Source organism: Rhinolophus sinicus, chromosome 6, assembly GCF_057876585.1.
Source record: "Rhinolophus sinicus isolate RSI-liver-muscle chromosome 6, RSI-T2T, whole genome shotgun sequence".
NCBI classification, from domain to species: domain Eukaryota; kingdom Metazoa; phylum Chordata; class Mammalia; order Chiroptera; family Rhinolophidae; genus Rhinolophus; species Rhinolophus sinicus.
The window spans coordinates 68,458,582-68,478,518 of NC_142506.1; the positions used below are offsets into that span (position 1 = coordinate 68,458,582).

The following is a 19,937-nucleotide window of genomic DNA, read 5'->3' on the forward strand; positions in this document are numbered from 1 at the left end:
TAAGTGGGAGCACCGGGATTGGAACCTGGGTCATCTGTCGCGGGAGCTTGTTCTCTCACCCACTGAGTTTCACAGCGTGCCTCATTTTTAGAAAACTGTTTTATAACTGTCTATCAAGTCACACTGAGCAGTCTTTAACAACTGAAAGTCTCTCCTGTTTTTCTGAGGGGGAGCTGAAACCCTTATACTTGCTCTGTTACTGGTTAATGAAACCTCAGTTGGGAGGGTTTTTTCCGTTTCAGAGTTGTTGCACTTGACTGGCGTTACTGTAACATGCCAACGATAAGCCAGAATGTCTTGGGGATATTATTCCAGTTCCTCAGTCATGTTTCTATTCCCTGGATTTCCTTTAAGGGTGGTCTCGGATTCTTCTCCCTGCCCCCGTTTTGATAAGTTGGGTGTTCTTTCTGCCCCGGCAGGACTCTTGCGGTTCCCTAAGAGAACCGGAAGTCCGGAGGGGGCCATCATTAACCTAAAGGAATTGTCCGGGGCACTGAGGGCAGAGCTGATGGTTTGGGTACAGAGTCTTCAAGACCAGTTCCTGATGCTTCTTTATTTAAATCCTTGGGCTAACTGTCATTTCATGTAAATTAGCCATGTAATGTTATATTAAGTGCTAGCTTCAAGATGCAACTGCTGCTGCCATGTTTTTCACTTTGTTCAAGTAACGTCTGGCATTATTTAGAAAAGAAGGGTGTTGGTGAGTAATTCTCATTTCTCTGGACATATTTTATTTGTGATACATTCGACCACGGTATGGAGTTTTCCTGTATGTTGTTTAGTATTTCTTTATTTTCATCTCTTTCTTTTTTTATATTGTAGGCTCGTTATAGGAAAGAACAAACGTTGCTTAAGCAGCTGCCTTGCATTCCGGTAGTAGAAAATCTGCTGAAAGATGGTACCGATGGCTGTGCTTTAGCTGCCCTCATTCATTTTTACTGTCCTGGGGTTGTCAGATTAGAGGGTAAGTGCTCCAGGGAAGTATTTCTGAACTATAGATAGATGGTAACAAATGTTTAAGACAATATTTAATAAATAACAAGGCTTTCTTAAAAGGAACAGTTATGTATAATCCTGAGGAGGGTAGTTGAGTAAGGCAGTGCTTGGTTTCTAAGTCTTCCTGCGTAATGATCACCATATTTCCCTGTATGTTTGTTAAAACAGATTCCACCTAATCGTGTATTTGTACCAAGTCACTGATTATGAAATGGGTATGAAATGTATATATTATCGAAATTAACCCCAAGTCATTGCCTTGCTCTTTTCCTATTTGAAGATATTTGTTTGAAAGAAACCATGTCTTTGGCTGATAGCCTGTATAATCTGCAGCTGATTCAAGAATTTTGCCAAGAATATTTGAACCAGTGTTGCCATTTTACCCTGGAAGATATGCTCTACGCTGCTTCGTCCATAAAGGTACATTCAGTAATTCTCCTCTCCTTCGTTTGGTTTAAAAACACATAATTAGATACATAAAGGGCCTAGCCACTTTAAGCTTAAATGAACTGTAATATCAGAAGAGCTTTTGGAAAAAAAGAGCGTTTGCTTTTTCTGCTTATTTTATGTTTTTTAATACACTGTTAGCTACGGGTTGTTTTTATAGTGTAAAGCTAACCGTACAGTCCTAGTACAAAATAGACCTGTCTTCCTAATGTCAGCAAAACTCAGGCCAGACCATTCAGTATCCGCATCTCAGATGCTAACACACAGTGGTGGGAGCATGAAGAGCTACCGGTCGGTAACCTGCAGCTTCCAGCCGCTCTGTGGACTGTGTCTGGGAAGAAGGAGCCCTCAGGTCCCAGAACGGGACACGAGACCTAGGGAGGCAACGGCGACAGTCGTCTGGAAATGAAGCTCCTGCAAAGGCCCGTTGTATGAGCCGCTCCCTTGCTGCCTGTTACCACACTGCCTGTCAGCGCTAGGCCACTGCCCACTGCCCTTCTCTCAAGACACGTACGCGCACCTAGTAGTGGTGGTGCAAATCAGTGAACAAAAGCAGGATCCCTCTCCTTCTAGAACTTTCCTCCTAGTGGTGAAGACACGTGGCTCAGGCAGAATTGCTTCGGAATGGCACGTGAAAATCAGCTGCTTGCTCCAGGATTTCATGGCAGGGATTAATCCTTGGTTGTTCCTCGCAGCCCTGGCCACGGAATCCCTTTACGTCTCTCACACACCTGCCCTAAGTTTACCACGTGCCAGGTTTCGGGACTAAATAGTCTGACAGTAGGTTTTTACGCCTGCCTGAGAGGAACAAGTTTATCTCAGTCCTAAGCGCAGCTCCAGTGCCGCCCTCAGCAGACACTGCCATGGACCCATCACAGGGGTGCCTTGTGATTCTTGAAAGTCTTACTCTCCAGTATCTCTGTCCTTCACCTGTTTCTGGGTTACCACAAGGTAGAAGGTAGAGCCAAGAGGAAAGGCATTGTTAAGCTAAGCCACTATTTCTATTGACCAAAATACTGCCCACTCCCCACTGTCTGACGCAGCAAAAGAAAAACCTTGATTAATTTAGGTTTCTACCTTGCCATTTCTGTCAAAATAGAAATTAGGGAACATGAGCTCCATGTCTGTCTTGTTAATGCCTTCTCTGGCACTTACCTGTGAAAAAACTTAAATACTCCGTCTGTAATCTCAAAGAAAAAAATGATCTCATTAGATACATTGAGACATAGACTTATTACATTGTTTAAGTTGTATACCCTGGACTTCCAATAAGTAATACAGGGTTTCCCCAAAAATGAGACCTAGACGGACAATCAGCTCTAATGCGTCTTTTGGAGCAAAAATTAATATAAGACCTGGTTTTATTTTACTATAATATAAGACCAGATATAATATAATATAATATAAAACCAGGTCCTATATTAATTTTTGCTCCAAAAGACGCATTAGAGCTGATGGTCTGTCTGGGTCTCATTTTTCGGGAAACACGGTATAGAGCCCTGACGTGTAGGTTAACTTAGTCTGAGCATGATCCGGATATAGACATTTTCTTAAATCAGGCATATTTAAAATAGATAGTTGTCGGGGCAGCCGGATGGCTCAGTTGGTTAGAGCGCGAGCTCTGAACAACAGGGTTGCTGGTTCGATTCCCACATAGGCCAGTGAGCTGCGCCCTCCACAACTAGATTAAAGACAATGAGCTGCCGCTGACCTTCCGGAGTCACAGCCGGATGGCTCAGTTGGTTGCAGCACGAGCTCTCGGCAACAGAGTTGAGGGTTTGGTTCATGCAGGGGATGGTGGGTTGCGGCCCCTGCAACTGGGGATTGGGGACTGTGGCTGGACTTGGAGCTGAGCTGTGCCCTGGAGATTGGGGGATGGCGACTTGGAGCTGGTGGGTCCTGGAGAGGCACACTGTTCCCCAATATTCCCCAATAAAATTAAAAAAATAAAAAAGAAGATAATTGTGTACAGAGAAGCCATTGCTCACTTTCTGTATTCTCTGCTCAGTGATTAGAACCACAGCTTTGTCTTCAACTGACTGTTTTAAGACTTGAAGCCTTTGAGAGGTTTCCTGGCCCGCGTGCGCATTCACTTTAATGACAACCATTTATGTGGGTGTAGGAAGTAGGCTCTGTCTTCCCGTCCGTGTGTCAGTACAGACTGGCGTGGCCTCTCAGAGGGCAGCTTGACATGTTCCAACCAGACCGGAAGTGCACAGAAGGCAGGATACGTGTGACCCATGGTGGTGAATGGTTGGAGACAACTCATCGTAGCAGGGACACAGCCTGAATATTGTGTGATACGGCTGCGCTGTTAAAGGAAGGAGCCAGAGGTGTTTTTGCTGACACAGGAAGCTCTCCAAGACATTAAGTGAAGAAAGCAGGCAGCAAACGTTATATATAGCTGATGTAATTGATATAGTATTTTTTTTAAATCCTTTTTCTTTTTTATGTAAATCTATATACATATGGAGACGCATGGGAAAAGGTCTATAGAAGATGAACACAAAACCTTTAACAGTGGTTTCTTCTGAGCGTGGCATTAGGATTTGGGGGAGAGGAGTTAAAGCATATTTTTACTTTTTATTCTATATTCTATATCTGTACTCTGTATTGTTTACATTGTTTAAGAGTGTTACTGTATAGCCACATGGCTTAACTAAAAGGAGGAAAGAAGAGCTTGTAAATGAAATTGATTTGGTGTCATTCCTGGAATATAGTAACAGATTTATTACTGTTTAATCACCATAAATTCAGAAAGAAATGATCTTCATAAGGTTTAGTAACTGGGAAAATTATTTCTTACTTTGCTGACATCTTGTGGCCAAACAGTACAATTGTGTTATTAGGATAATTATCTTACCAAGGTGCTTCAAATATTTTTTTCCAGCTTTATTGGGATATAATTGACATATAACATTGTGTAAGGTTGAAGTGTTCATTAACTAACACTTTCATCATGTCACATAATTACCTTTTTTGGGGGGATGAGAACACTTAAGATCTGTTTTAGCAACTTTTAAGTATGTAACACAGTACCAGTAAATACAATCACTGGAGCCCAGAACTTACCCACCTTATAACTGGAAGTTTTTACACTTTGACCAACATCTCCCATCACCCTGTCCCCCAGTCCTTGGTAGCCACCACTCATTTGACCCTGTTTCCATGAGTTTGGCTTTTTCAGATTCTACATATAAGTGAAGTCATACAGAATTTGTCTTTCTCTGTCTGACTTATTTCACTTAGCACAGTGTCCTCAGGGCCCATCCATGTTGCCGATGGCAGGAGTTCTTTCTTGTGGCTGAATAACATTCAATTGTGTGTATGCACCACCTCTTCTTTACCCATTCACCTGTGGCTGCCCCTTCCCCTGCCCCGTACCCCCCCCCCCATTGCTACCATGTCTTGCCTTTTGTGAATAATGCTGCGGTAAGGTGGGCATGCAGAGAGCTCTTTGAGATCCTATTTTCATTGTCTTTGAGACTATACCCAGAAATAGGATTGCTGGGTCAAAGGTAGCTCTGGTTTTAATGTTCTAAGGAACCGCCGTACTGTTTCCCATGGCGGCTGCCCTGATTTGCAGTCCCACCAGCAGGCATGGGTTCCCTTTTCTCCACAGCATCGCCAGCACTTGCTGTTTTTGTCTTTTGCATGACAGCTGTTCTGACAGGTGTGAGGCGATGTGGGGTTCCAATTGGCAGTTCTCTGATGATTAGTGGTGCTGAGCACCAAGGTCCTTTAGATACTAATTACTTCCCCAGCAACAGATAATTACTGTGCACTACACAGTGTTTTCCCAAAAGATGCAGGCGGCTTTCAGGTAGCTGTGCTAGTAGAGGGGAACCAGCACCAGTACTTTCAATGTAATTTTACACTTTGGCTTTAGAAAGTATACAGTAGAGGTAAATATAAAGAAAAAATATAAATCACAGTGATGTTATCCAGAGCTATTCCCTATCAGCATTTGATGTTTTGTCAGCTAGCCTTTTTTGTTATGTGTTTATTCAATACATACTTATTTACCATCTATCACGGACCAGGCACTGTTTTAAACACTGAAGGGATAATGATTAGCATAAGATTGTCCTTCTAGACCTGATAGTCTGGAGGGTGAGGTGAGGAACCTCGTAGAATGTGGCATTAGATGCAGGTGGAGAAATTTAAAAAGGGACCCAATCAGGTGCCCTCTTGGAGGTCTTGGAGCCCATGGTCGTTTCCCAAGAGCATGGAAAGTGTGTTCATTTTGAAAAGTTTGTTTGGCTTAATAAGCTAAAAGAAGCAATTTTGTTCTAAATAAGAGATGAAGAGAGTCTGAAATCAGAGTGATTATGATGAAGATGGAGAGAAGTGGGTGGATGCAGAGAAACTTAGGACGCACACTCTGTCCTGCCTGAATTGGTGATGAACCAGATATGGGAAGGGAGAAGGAAGGGGGCACAGGACGCCGCCTGGGTCTCTGTGCACGGGGATGGTGGTGCCTTCAGTGAGGTGAGACCGGGGCAGGATGAGAGGGCTGGGGAAGGTCACTAAGAAGTTCAATTCTGGGCACTTGAGGTGACCTTGAGACGTCCGAGAGAAAATGCTCTGAAGGCCATGGCATCTGTGAGTGCAGTCAGCACAGTTGGGAGTCACTTGGTAGCTGATGGCCATGGATGGCAGTTTGCAGAGGGGTATGGGGAGGGACAAAGCAGGAGGTCAAGTGAGGCGAAGACTGAAGGCTGCTAATTTAGCCACATGGTGAGTCATGGGTGACCTGAGCATTTGCCGTGTTGGGGGGGCGATGCCCTGGGTGCAGGACCCGGTGGACGCGGAGTCGGAGGGGAGGGGATGACAGGTTGTCAGGAAACGCCCATATCAGAGGAGTTTGTGTAGAGAGAAGAGGCGGGGCAAGCAGAAACTGGACGGTGAGGGGTCCTGAGTGACGCCTTCATTTGGTTTTCAATGGGAGAGATTTGAGCGTGTTTAAAAGCCAAGTAGGCAGGAGTCAGTTGAGGGGAAGAATAAATGTACAGGACAAAGAAAGATAATTAAGAATGTAAAGTCTCTGAGAAGATAAGCAGGAATGGGATCCAACACACAGCCTTAGGTATTAAAACAGTCGCTTTTCTTTTTATAAAAAAGTCACAAAGTTTAATGACTGCTTAAAATACTGTGTCTTTGGGGGGTGGCCGGTTGGTCAGTTGGTTAGAGCGCGGCGCTAATAGCACCAAGGTTGCCAGTTTGATCCCCACGGAGAGCTGCACCCTCCTTAAAAAAAAATAGTATGTGTTTGTACATAAATGTTTGAATATTCTGGTAATTTATAGGTAAAAGCGAATGCTGCAAGTAGGAAGCCTACCAAATGCCGTTCACCACTGTTCCTTATTCTCCATAATACTCCAGACTCCAGCCACCTACACGACAGGTCCACTGAAAGGGCTGCCAGCATCTCAGCGCTAATAGCTTATGATCCCTTCCTTCACAATCTCCCCATTTCATTAAATGGTACCATCACTTGCTGAAGACAAAAACCTGAGACACCCTGGGTTCTCCCCTTTCCCTCGCTCCCTGCATACACAATAGCCTTCTGGAACGGCTGGGTAAGAGATGAGTGTCTGAAAGTCACCACCTCAAATATGAGAAAACAGAGAGCTGAGCTCTAAACGAGTGTGGCGCCGTGTGGCGCCTTGGGGATCATTCATAATTAACGGGGAGGAGGGAGGCCAGGCATTGAAACACAGTCGTATTTCCAACGGTAATTTTGAAAACTGAAATGTAATATAGGACCTCCCTCATCAAATATTAATCAGTTTGATAGTAACAATTTTATCAGATGCTAAATACCCAGAATTTGAAAGACATGATTTATTTTAAATAATTATAAAAACAGATTTTGTATAGTTTTTAACCAGATGCCCTACGATTAAAATAATTCTTCATGTTTAAAGCTTTTATGAGCTATGCCTTTAAAGCTACAAGCTTGTAGAAGAAATAGGCTCTTGAGGACCCTCTTAATCCCTTTAATTTTAAGCTGTTTTAACAATTATTCACATTTCCAACTAAAAATAGAAGGCAATGACATTTTGACTTATCCTTATTAGTAACTTTTTAAAACTAAATAAGTACATTAAACTGTGTGAATAAAGTTTTTGTATATTTCAAATTTATTAAGAATTAGCCATAACAACCTAGAGTCTCTGTTACTTAGTGCTTGTTTTACTGTTGAGTTTAGCATTATCCAGCACGTAGATGTAATATTTTTAAACTAGACACCTGATTACATTTTGGAGAAATTTTTAGGGATCTGGAAAGAGCTTAATTATTCTTTTGTAAACGACAACCAGTCTTAGAGTGTCAAAGGCTGTCTGCATACTGCCTTTGGAAGAACAACCCCTTATGTATTACCTCCAAGTTCTGCACAGTTAGTGCTATTAACGCGCCAGACAAACCGGACCAGCATTCTGGAACGGTAGAGAATGTGAAGAGTTATTGTAAATTTTACCTACAGACGCTAATATTCTAGTCTAGGTTTTATAGCCCATAGTGGATATACTCCAGTGATGGATGAACGACATTTAATCCATGTTTTAATGGGTAATTGTCACTACTTTGGGGTCCAGTTTTCACCTGATTCTTCTTTCCATTTCTTACCTCTCTTCACAGAGTAATTACCTGGTGTTCATGGCAGAGCTCTTCTGGTGGTTTGAAGTTGTGAAGCCGTCGTTTGTGCAGCCCCGCGCGGTGTGCCCACGAGGAGGTGACCAGTTGCTTATGTTTACACGTTCCAACAACAGGCCGCAGGGAGAGTTTGTGTCGTCTCACTGCTTCTTTTAGAGGGAAGCCTCCCGTTGGTTCATGTTCCAGCCTGTAGGCTTGATCAAGCCCGAATATTCTAATATTTAAAGCCACTAAATTCTCTCTGAGACACAAATGACATAGGAGAGGAAAAGAAAATGGAGAGGGTGGCTCTTGCATTTGAAGCCTGATCTTGTAGAACTTTCAGCTTTAACTGTTTGTTCGCTTTTTCTCTTTGCATCTTTTATCCCCATCCCTAGCTTTTACTCCCTATTAGAGTCTGAGTTTTTAACATTGTTACCAGGAATCCACTCAAATTATGGCTTGGTTTTAATCTGCCACTTGAATTTGGCATTAAACTATACTAAAAGTGTGTGTGTATATAGATAGATAGATAGATAGATAGATAGATAGATAGATAGATAGATAGATAGATAGATATACACGTATATCTATATATATATATATCTAATAGGTTTTGTGATTGTTATAGTATCATGATCTATTGATTGTATATAATAAGAAAACTAATAGAGGGGTTATCATAAACACCTCTAGAAATAAAGAACAAAAGTCTTCCTGCATTTTCTCTAAAACAAAACAAATTTTCCACTGGCTTCCATTATAAAACCAGAGGTTTATTTCTATAGGGAAAAAATGGCCCTCAGTTACAAGTCTGCCCCACTAGAGCAGTTCCCCCAGCGTAACTCTGAGACCAGTTTTTTCTGCTGCCGATGGCTGTCCTTCCCAACACAAAACATGACTTTTGTGCTTCCCAACGGCTTAGCTGCTTTCCTTGGCTCCAAATTTTAGTATTTTTCTCACCAGTACCCCTATTCCTCCCCATCTCTATCCTCCTGCCCCAAAACCTCAAAGAGAAAGAGATCAGGAAGGAGGGAAAATGTGTAGTCAAGGGGGCTGCATGTCACTGTGAGGAGCAGCCGCTGCATCTCAGGCACGTCCGGGAAACGTGCAGTAAGAAGTCACCTGTTCCATCCCAAGCTGCTTAAGGCAGACTGTATGTGTTGAGCCATTATGTACCAAAGAATACCTGTAAGGAAGTGGAGAGCCTTCCCTAAGGCCATTAGGTAAAGTCGGATGACTTCAGTAGTTATGACCAATATCTGTACAGCTTTTTACAGTTCACATAGAATTTTCCCATACATTGCTTTTGTTGATTTCATTTGTGAAGCCCACTGTTCAAAGTGTTCAACAGCTATTATACTAGGTCTCAAAGGCAAAAAGTCAATTGCGTCTTCTCCAGAGTTTTTTATACAAAAATGTAAACTATATCAGTGGATTAATTATTAACCAATGAAATTCTGTCCCTTTAACTGATTACCAAAATATCAACTATTCCATAAAGAAACAAAATTGGACACTCAGACTTATTTTTATTTTAAATATCTGTAGTTATTTTATGTTAGGCCTTTTTCCTCAATTAAAAGCCAGAACACTTCAAGAAGAGCTTAAAGAAAATTTTACCTTTTGAAAATTATTTAAGAAGCTAGCTTTAAACATGCTACGATTTCTCTATAAGTGATAGTGGAAATTGAGATTAAATTTAAGCTTTTATTTGTGGTCGAGAATTCTTGAAATAATGTTGGAAACATGCTTCATTCGTCATTTTGAGGGGTTTTACCTTCTGTTGTAGCTGAACCTGTGAGCGACATGTCTCCAGTTCCTGTCGCGAATGCTGCCAGAAGGAGCCCCTCAGACCGTTCCTGTTCTTCTGGCTTCCCTGCGAGGTAGAACCCAGAATGCTCCCCTTCCCCATGGCTCGCTACTAATGAAATCAAAATAAGATTATATCATGTTCGAGTCTTTAAAATTTCAGTTGGACTTTGAACAAAATAAGTTTTAATCAGCTTACCCCATTAAAGCCTCTTTTAACTTAAATGTAATTGAAATTTACACTGAAATGAATGTTTCATAAATAGGCTTTTATGAATCACACTGGAAAGTGGGAGAATATATTCTAAAGTCCACATAACCAGCCTAAAACCAAACTTGCTGCATGCCTTGTTTATGATTGAGGATTGCTGAAGTGATAGGTAACTCTTAGTCCTCGGGGAGACATTTTAAAATTCTGTTTAGATCTTTACATTTTTTTATGATTGCTTAATCTTTGCAGTGGTTTTTCCTGTTTTGTTTGTTTGGTACTGTAGCTGTTGAGAGGTCACGGTAGAATATTTATTGTAATATTGAATCTTTATCTAATGCTTTAGTTGTTAATATCAGGAACTGAATTGAAACCTAAGTAAAAATTTAATATCAGCATAATCCTGATAATTCTGACCCAAATATATGATAGAGATGTTAATATGTTTAAAAATGTTTTTCAGCAGATACTGTAATCAGCTTTCATGTGTATTTATTAGAACCCAAAATTTATATTGACTTTGGACTCCCTAATTTATCTGATTTTTTAAATTTAAAAGTGATGTCTTTTGTGGGTTTTTTAGAAATTCAAGCAGATCCCTTAAAAATACATTTAAAAAATTATGAGTAAGAAACTGAAAGACTTTCCATATGACTTGTTGGCTTGGCATGAAAAGAGGAACTTGACTATGCACTTGTACTGCAGGTGTCACTCACTCCTCCCGTTTGAGAAGTTTCTAGTATGTGTGAAACCCTCACCGTGCTCGTACCCCCTTCCTACGGCGTTTCCTACAGGTTGAGGAAGCATTTTGTTCCCCTTACCCTCTGATTTACTACTGTGAATTTTCTTGCTACTTGCGTTAAGCTTTCTACTCTGTAACTATCCTTGAGATTTACCACAAAGAGGGTAAGTTAGACTATTGCTGATCTAGGAGCTTCTCTCTGTTTTTTCCCATGGGAAACTTCTACCTACATATTACTTCCTCAGTGCTTTCATGGGGTGGTAGCATTGTGACATTTCCCGACTTGAAAATTTAGAAAACACTTGGTATTCTAGGCCGTAACTCTTAAACTATGAAATATCTAAAATCTCTAACTTTCCAGTTGAAGAGTAGATTATTCCATAATTATGATTTCTAGGACCCTGAGTGGACAGCCTTCCATGTTTTGGACACTGGAGAATGTCTCAAGGCCCTCTGGAAGACTCGCCTTTTCTGCCGCTCAGGCATCTGAGTGGCCACCTTCTTCCATTTTTTTAGCAGAAAAACTTCCTCTAACCCAGAAGGAAATCTGAGTTCTTTTCCTTGAAGAGACATTGTATAGCTGTCATTCTGGGACCCTAGTAACCCTCTCATCTCATCTACAAATGTCATTGTACCTAAATAATCGCTGTATGAAGGAAAAAAGAAAACATAGGAAGAAGGCAAAGCAAAGGACATTTCTAGCAGCTGTTCTACACACATGGCTCCTAGCCTGGCCAGTAGTTACCCCAGATCAAAACCCCCTGTGGAGATGTGAAAGGGAGACAATTCGTAGGAATTTACAGTCCCTTAGCCATGATTTGGGAAAGAAGAAAAGAGTATTTGCATGACTTCCTTGCGTGTGTTCAGGATTCTCCTCCCGCCATAGAGGTAAGGGAGAGTAGCAAGTGGCCATGGCTTCAGAGGGAGGAATAATAGAGACAAACGTGACGGGGGGCAGTGTGAGTATCTCTGACCGTCCCAGCAGATGATTACCAGCAAAACGGAGAAAATGTGAGGTGCAGCTCAGGGGGAAAGGCCGCAGCCACAGAGGAGCATATGCTTCAGACAGACAGAGCGAGGTTACTCAAGTTCAAAAGCAAGGCATTGTTACTTTCAGAAAAGCTCATTACTTAGGCTTTCATTAAATAGTAAGAACACAGTACTGTTGCTTACCTCTGAATTCACCAGTTGACTTATTCATGTAGTGGAAAAATAATGTGGTCAGGGCTGCAGAATCCCTGTGGCCTGTTCCCCACTTTGTTCCCAGCCGATTGGGGTGGGGATGCTTAACTCATCCTCCTGTCTGCACATAGGCCGTTGCAGACGTAACACTTAGAAAGAGAAGCACCTAATTTTGGCCAAATGTCGTTCGAATTTGAGAACTAGCCTGTCTAACCTCCTGGAAATGGGTGGTCTGAAAGAAGAAGCTACCGGAAAGCCCCGTACCCTCATAGGTAGCTTGCTCTGTTAGTCCTGATGTGACTTAGAGACGCAGAAGGCAGGTGGCCGGGCCTAGAGGGCTTGTTGCACCTGCAGCTTCTACAGGTTTAGATTTGACCCCAGTATTTCAAACTGAGGGCTTTCACTTTTTATTTCTCAGTTTTTAGGTTTGTAAAAAGAAAATGATGTGCGTATCTTCTCTCTCAAGGACGTGGAGATGGATGTATTTCATAAAATGCATAAAGACATAATCACAGCCAACCTTTGGTTTCAACAGTGTATTATACTTTCTTAGTTTAGGACACAGTCAGAGGTGAAGGTGGTGTTCCTAGTTTCAGCCATTCTATATAAAGTTTATGTTAAAAGAGCTAAAACGTAATGTTTTAAGTGTATTTACATTGCAGTGGGGAAGAATCTGCATTTCCACACGCTTCTCATCGTTTGTCTTCTCGACACTCACGTCCCCAAGCTCATTCTCCAGTCTCAGGTAATAGATTTGAGAAAGCCTAAGAAATGCCATTGAAACGGGTTAACTGGGAAATGATTGAGGATAAATGTAGATAAACGAAAATATCCAGACTTTTTTCCTGAAAAAATGTTACATACACACCAAAAGTTTGATTTGTTTCTTTTTGCTTGCTTTTCTTGATAAAATGATCTCTGTTTCTCCATATGCACTTATTTTTTAGTGCTATTCATGAATCCTCAAATATGTGAAATCTGTTAAATTGCTATAAGTTAAAACTTTTTACATGGTTTCAATGACTTTTTTTTTTTGGCATTTGAAGGAGGAATTAGAAGGTCTTCATCTATGTCGTACGTTGATGGCTTCATAGGGACATGGCCCAAAGAGAAAAGGTAACCAGAATTATTTTTAGTGTCCTCACATTATCAACAAATGCTAATTCTCTGTGTGCGTGTCTCTTTTTTGTTGTTAACCAAATTGGAATGGACTTTTAATTAGCACCTAAATTTGAAAAGGGAACATAGGTGATAGATCAGAGGGTTAAATGTCAAAGGTAGCCCGTAGCCCTAAACCTTACCTTGGACAGTATGATTGAGAAGTTGGGAAAGAAACGAGGTGGTGTACAGTCAGCCCTCGGTGTCTGCGGGTTCCACATCTGTGGATTCAACCAACCATGGATTGAAAACATTCAGGAAAAAAAGTCACGTTGTTGCTGACGTGCTGGCGTGTACTGTATGGTAAGGCCGAGGTGACTGTGTCTGTACTGGGTATCTAGAGACTTTTGTCGTGTCATTGTTCCCTAAACGATACAGTGTAGCTGTTCACTCAGCACTTACATTGTATCAGGTATTATACGTATCCAGAGATGACTCTAGGTAGACGGGAGGGTGCATGTAGGTTACATGCAAATACTGCGCCATTTTTTACAAGGGACGTGAGCACCCACAGATTCTGGTGTCTGCTGGGGTCCTGGAACCCAGCCCTCACAGATGCCGAGGAACGACTGTAATTTTAAATAATTATTCAGTGATATAAACCCATTTCTTTTCTGGGCTTATCTAAGGATTATCTCTTTAAATTTGTTTCAGATCATCAGTGCATGGAGTTTCATTTGATATTTCTTTTGATAAGGAAAATACTGTACAGAGAGCCACCCCAAACCGAGGAATCACTCGTTCTATTAGTAACGAAGGACTTTCTCTGAACAATAATCGTGTATCTAAAAACATTCGGAAAAATCTGTCCTTCAAGCCTGTAAACGGAGAAGAGGAAGCAGAAAGTATTGAAGAAGAACTTAATATGGGCTCTGCCAGTGACCTCCAATCTTACGCGCACCTTCGCGCAGATCAGCTAAATTCTAATGAGAACATTCTTTACGAGCTTCCAAATGGGCCTTTACAAAACAGAGTCCTTCTGGATGAGTTTGGCAATCAGATCGAGACACCGAGCATTGAAGAAGCATTACAAATAATTCACGACACGGACAAGTCTCCCCACACACCTCGGCCAGACCAAGTTGCCAACGGCTTCTTTCTTCACAGCCAGGACCTGAGTCTCCTGAACACCAACGTCAAGCGGCATCCGGCCAGTCCTGAGGACACGGCCGACACGAGAGGCGCCTTGAGTCCCATCACCGACAACACCGAGGTGGACACTGGGATTCATGTTCCTTCAGAAGACATTCCTGAGACTCTGGATGAAGATTCTTCCTTGAGAGATTACACAGTAAGCCTCGACTCGGCCATGGACGACGCGTCCCGGTTCCTTCAAGAGCAGGAGCTGCGGGGCAGCGGTGCCCGGGAAGCGCTGAGTCCTTGCCCGAGTACCGTGAGCACCAAGTCCCAACCTGGCAGCAGCGCGTCTTCCAGCTCCGGGGTGAAAATGACCAGCTTTGCCGAACAGAAGTTCCGGAAACTGAACCACACCGATGGCAAGAGTAGTGGAAGCAGTTCTCAGAAAACGACCCCCGAGGGCTCGGAGCTGAACATCCCGCACGTGGTCACGTGGGCGCACATCCCGGACGAGGCCGGCCTTCCACAGGGACGGGACACGACCCAGCTGCTGGCCTCCGAGATGGTGCAGCTGCGGATGAAGCTGGAGGAGAAGAGGCGAGCCATAGAGGCCCAGAAGAAGAAGGTGGAGGCTGCCTTCACCAAACAGAGGCAGAAGATGGGGCGCACAGCCTTCCTCACTGTCGTGAAGAAGAAAGGGGACGGCATCTCCCCGCTCCGGGAGGAAGCCGCGGGGGCGGAGGACGAGAAGGTGTACAGCGAGCGAGCCAAGGACAAAGAGCCGGACAGAGCGGGCGGCCAGAGGAGCCGGTCCCTGGCGGACATCAAGGAAAGCGCGGACAGCGCCCCAGGCAAGTGGCGCAAGTCGCCCACCACCCCTGTGGACCCCGACAAGCAGTGGAACCTGGCCAGCCCCTCGGAAGAAACGGTCAACGAAGGGGAGGTTTTGGAGTACACCAAGTCCATCGAAAAGCTCAACTCGTCCCTGCATTTTCTGCAACAAGAGATGCAGCGCTTGTCTCTTCAGCAGGAGATGCTCATGCAGATGAGGGAGCGGCAGTCGTGGGTGATTTCCCCTCCGGAGCCGTCCCCACAGAGACACGTCCGGGACCCGAAACCCTCCCGGCAGGCCGGCCCGTCACCCGCCAGCGCCCCGCTGTCCTCAGACTCCCCGCGTCCCACGCATCCGTCCCCGCAGTCTGCTGCCAGGAAAAGCACCTCTTTCTCTGTCAAAAATCAAAGGACTCCTCGGCCAAATGAGTTAAAACTGACGCCCCTGAATCGAACGTTGACGGCCCCTCGGTCCGTGGACAGTCTCCCTCGGCTACGGAGGTTTTCCCCGAGTCAGGTTCCCATTCAGACGCGGTCGTTTGTGTGTTTTGGGGACGACGGAGAAGCTCAGGTGAAGGAGTCCAGAGCCAAGGAGGACGTTAGAAAGGAGGACGAGGACGCTAGAGAGACGTGGGAGCAGCAGGTGCAGAACCCGGACGCCAAGGAGCTGAGGCCGCCGGAGTCGAGCGTGGCGGAAGTCCTGTCCCAGCCGGTCACGGAGACTGTGTGTCTGACACCGAGCGAGGGCCCCCTGGGCCCCACAGAGCCTGCTGCTCGGCTGTCTTTCCCAGCGGCGGCTCCTAAAAGCGTCAACCTGATTGAAGTTTCCCTCTCAGACTTGAAAGCCCCCGTGAAGGCCCAGGGGTCTGTGGAGAAAGACGACGGGGAAAGTGACAAAGAGCAGCTCGATGACGGCCAGAAGGTGTGCTGTGGATTCTTTTTCAAGGTAACGGCGCTGGGCGCGTTTCAGGCGTCCTCGTGGGTGGGTTGTCTTCCAGCTGACGCGCTTGCTTCTCTCAGCAGCGGCCCGTTGTTACCAGTCTGCCGTCAGCCCTCAGCTAGGTTGGCCCTCCCCTCGGGCACCACGGTGACGCCAGCTCCCTGCGATTTCTAGAACAGTCTTCTGCCATCACAGCCACCGATCATGTTTGCCTGCGCTGTGTTTGCTCCTCTGCCTCTGTCCCTTTCACAGAAGCCGTTAACAATTAAACTGTTCGGGTCTCAGATGCTACTCGACATCCTCCTCCCGAGGGCGCAGCTGCAGTTGGGCCTCTTTGTAGGCAGAGAACCCGAGGTGCCTGTCGAGCAGCGTGCAGCCCCTTAGCGTCACGTCAGCCCGTTGGTCCACCTCCCCATAACCTCTTTTGTTCTGTTCTCTCCCACTCACTTCACACGTCATCTGTCTGCTGCTCGGAGCCTCTGTGATTCCTTCAGTTTCACAGGCATCACTGTTTGCTCTGCTGTGTCCTAAACATGCTCAACATGGTACCTGCCGCCCCAAGTTTCAGCTCTTTTGTTGTTATTTGCTCGTGCCACGGGCTCTCAGACCAAGCACTCCTGCAGGCACTGCGTCACTTTGTCCCCAGAGCGCACCCGGCCCGGTGTACGTAGTGAGTTAGGTGCAGACGCGTGAATGTCCCCACGGTCGTGTCCCTCCCAACTTCATGCGGGTTCATCACTCTGGGCCCCTACGCCAAGCACCTTCCCCGTGTGATGTCTCAGCTCCTTGAGCTAAGGCGCATTTCTCTTCACGTTTGAACCCCGTGTGCCTGGCATTGTGTTGTGACTGTGCCAGACACCAGGAAATGCGTGTCACGCAGAGTCCTTAAGACAATCACCTGCTTTCCTGAACTCAGAAGTGTTCTGGAAGCTGTCAGAACGGGGCTGTCCCAGAGGCTCAGGTGGAAGCTGAGGCAGGCCCAGGAGGCCGACAGGTCGTGAGCACAGAAGGACAGCCGTGCTCTCTCCAGAGGCCAAGCCCTCCGTGTAGTTCAGGCCCAGCGAGCTCCTGTCTGCACCCCGACTTACAGAACGCAGCAGGGTTTCACGTGCGCCGTGTAACTCAGGGAGCTAGTTTTTGATGCTTTTACTTGCGTTTTCTTTATTGAGCATATATTTTGAATACCATTTAAATGCAATGTTTTTTTAAAAATTGGGGCAAACTCCCCACTCAAGTTATTAGGGCCCAGCAAAAACTGTCCTTTCTTTCCTTCCTATGGTTCTTCTTTGCTAACTTCCTATGTTGTAAAACATGTAATTAAGTAAGTTTGTATTCTTTGTTTCTTGATAGAACTGATACCACTTTAATTCATTTCTTCCTTCATAATTTCTGGAACATGTCCATATATGGTGTGGGGTTAGAATCAGGTTGAATAGATCACATTTTCAGTTATAAGCGTGACTACAACTGAAAAGAGAATATTAGCTCCTAAAACATCTCATCTTTCTCAATGAAATCGGTTCTTAGGACGATCAAAAAGCAGAAAATGATATGGCGCTGAAACGGGCAGCTTTGTTGGAGAAACGGCTAAGAAGGGAAAAGGAGACCCAGCTTCGCAAACAGCAGCTGGAGGCAGAAATGGAGCATCAGAAGGAGGAGACCAGGTAAGGGCGGCCGCGCGGTCTAAGTGCTCGTGGCGAGGGCGTCGGGGAGCCGGGACGGGGTGCCCAGGGGGCAGCGTCTCCTCTGCGTCTCCTCTGCGTCTTACTCACACGCTTCTCAGGCCTCTGCACTGTGGAAAGGCAGCTGAGTGAGTTAGTGCTGATTTCTGCTGCTTTTTTACGTTCATTTATTTCCCCAAAGTATTACTTACCTGTATGTTTTCATCCTAAGTTTGAAGCATTTCGAGGCAATTTCTCCAGAAACATTAAGGTAATTTCACTGGGTTTTACACACACACCCACACACACACACCCACACTCACATACATTATTTTTTAAAGTAGTTATTTTTTATTAATGGTATATTTATATATATTTAAATGACCCAAATTATCTCAAGTATATTTTAAATGAACCATTTTTCCAAGGTGCTGAAAAGTAATAGTGTTACCTACTCACATAAATACGTACTCTCCAATGTCTGTTTGCTGTGATACGCAGAGTAAGAAATGTAACTATTTGGTTTCATAGGCGTAAAACTGAGGAAGAACGTCAGAAGAAAGAAGATGAGAGGGCACGCAGAGAGTTTATTAGGCAAGAATACATGAGGCGCAAACAGCTGAAACTGATGGAAGACATGGACATAGTCATTAAACCCCGTTCTCAAGTAGCAAAAAAAAAACAGCGCCCAAAATCTATTCACAGAGATCATATTGAATCCCCCAAAACACCAATCAAAGGTCCTCCAGGTAACACAGCTTATTATGCAGAGTCTGTTCATAAACAACACCAGCCTGGCTCGTCATACTAACGTGATTGTGCTAAATTGGATCCACCTCTGAGACTGCATGCTCCTTGTCTGGAAAACCAGAGTGAGCAGATGTCGTGTTTACGATTTACTAGTATTATGTGTGCATGCATATATTCAACAGGACAGATACGCGTGCTAAAGAACCCAATATAAATACTAACCTCTTAGGGAACTCTGCCCTCTGATACAGTCTCCCGGAATTATTAACCTCCCTTCCTTCCCATTCTTATAAACGTGAGGACAGACGTTGTGTGCATGAAATGTATAAGAAATCCATCGGTGTCGTAAGGAATATGAGATCAAGAGTTCACGAGTTCCTCCTTTCAGATAGAAATGATCAAAAACCTAAATTTATAATTTTTGGAGTTGAGAGGATATATATATTTTTTTAACTTAACATGTATACTCATTGTTTAAAAAAATATATTTATTAAAACTAAACATTGAGGAAAATTTTAGAAAATTCCCCTAGTTATTCTAAAACAGGAAAAATAATATAACTCTGCCTTTTCTAACAATGAAATTGTATTGACTGAAGTTAACAAATTAATTTTTCACCTAGGAATTAGATATTCCTAAATATATTTTATTCTTTGTGTTTATTTCTTTTATTAATTTTCTTTCTGTTGACTTTTTTTCTTATAATCACCATATCATGTCTTATATTACCACTTTTGGATTAAATCCTAACAGCAGTTTTTTCATTATTTCTTAAAAGTAGGTTCATTGCTAATTTTAAATGAATTGTGCATATATGCATGCAAGCATATTACGTATTTAAGAGTAAAAAAGAAGGAAACTGCAGAAGTGCAGAAGCTCAGTTTTCACAAGCTGGTGTCATCTAATGAACAGACTCGTTTCTATTGCTCCTGTTAAGTTTCTGGTTTTGTTTTTGTTCAGGATCACGAATTTATCGTGTTTTTTCAGTCTCCAGCCTCTCTTTGGCCTCACTGAACACGGGCGATAGCGAGAGTATGCTTTCAGGCAAGAGGACACCCAGGTAAATCCTTCAGGTCAATTCTTTTCACAGGAGAGCGTGTGTTCCCTGCAATTATTCTATATTTTGTAATAATCGTAATCAAAATGTTTGTAAGTTTTGGTGATTAAAATGGTTTGGGTTCTCTTAAAAGAGATTAGTATGTAAAAGGCCTATTCACCTTTCACTGTTTTGTCTTTTAGAAGCTTAGAATCACCGACATTGATAAGACACTTCTTATTAACTATATAAATCATTTGTACTAATTGCTGAACGGCTGTGATAAAAATCACAGTCTGTAGAAGTAGAAAGTCCGTCAACTATGTAGCGACAGCCTCTAGTTTGTTTTCCACCAAATAGAAAGAGGTTTCTCCCCATTAGAATAATTCCCACCTCGGTTGCCTGTGACGTAGGCAAGATCTGTGTTGTATTGTCTCCTAGGATATAGATTAGGAGC

The 19,937-nt window shown here is 43.6% G+C and overlaps 1 protein-coding gene across 4 annotated transcripts in view; it reads left to right on the plus strand.

The window, feature by feature from the left end:
* The window catches only part of CAMSAP2 (calmodulin regulated spectrin associated protein family member 2), a 63,396-nt gene that overhangs the window by 40,362 nt on the left and 3,097 nt on the right, over nucleotides 1-19,937 (plus strand). For 2 of the 4 annotated variants that reach the window (XM_074317093.2, XM_074317094.2), the window contains 10 exons: nucleotides 823-964; nucleotides 1,277-1,416; nucleotides 8,089-8,182; nucleotides 9,875-9,968; nucleotides 12,689-12,771; nucleotides 13,073-13,142; nucleotides 13,839-16,038; nucleotides 17,560-17,696; nucleotides 18,225-18,442; nucleotides 19,405-19,504. In XM_074317093.2, the coding sequence (XP_074173194.2) occupies nucleotides 823-964; nucleotides 1,277-1,416; nucleotides 8,089-8,182; nucleotides 9,875-9,968; nucleotides 12,689-12,771; nucleotides 13,073-13,142; nucleotides 13,839-16,038; nucleotides 17,560-17,696; nucleotides 18,225-18,442; nucleotides 19,405-19,504 (3,278 nt within the window). The remainder of the gene's footprint in view (nucleotides 1-822; nucleotides 965-1,276; nucleotides 1,417-8,088; nucleotides 8,183-9,874; nucleotides 9,969-12,688; nucleotides 12,772-13,072; nucleotides 13,143-13,838; nucleotides 16,039-17,559; nucleotides 17,697-18,224; nucleotides 18,443-19,404; nucleotides 19,505-19,937) is intronic. The other 2 variants (XM_019750881.3, XM_019750882.3) reach the window with 1 other exon arrangement.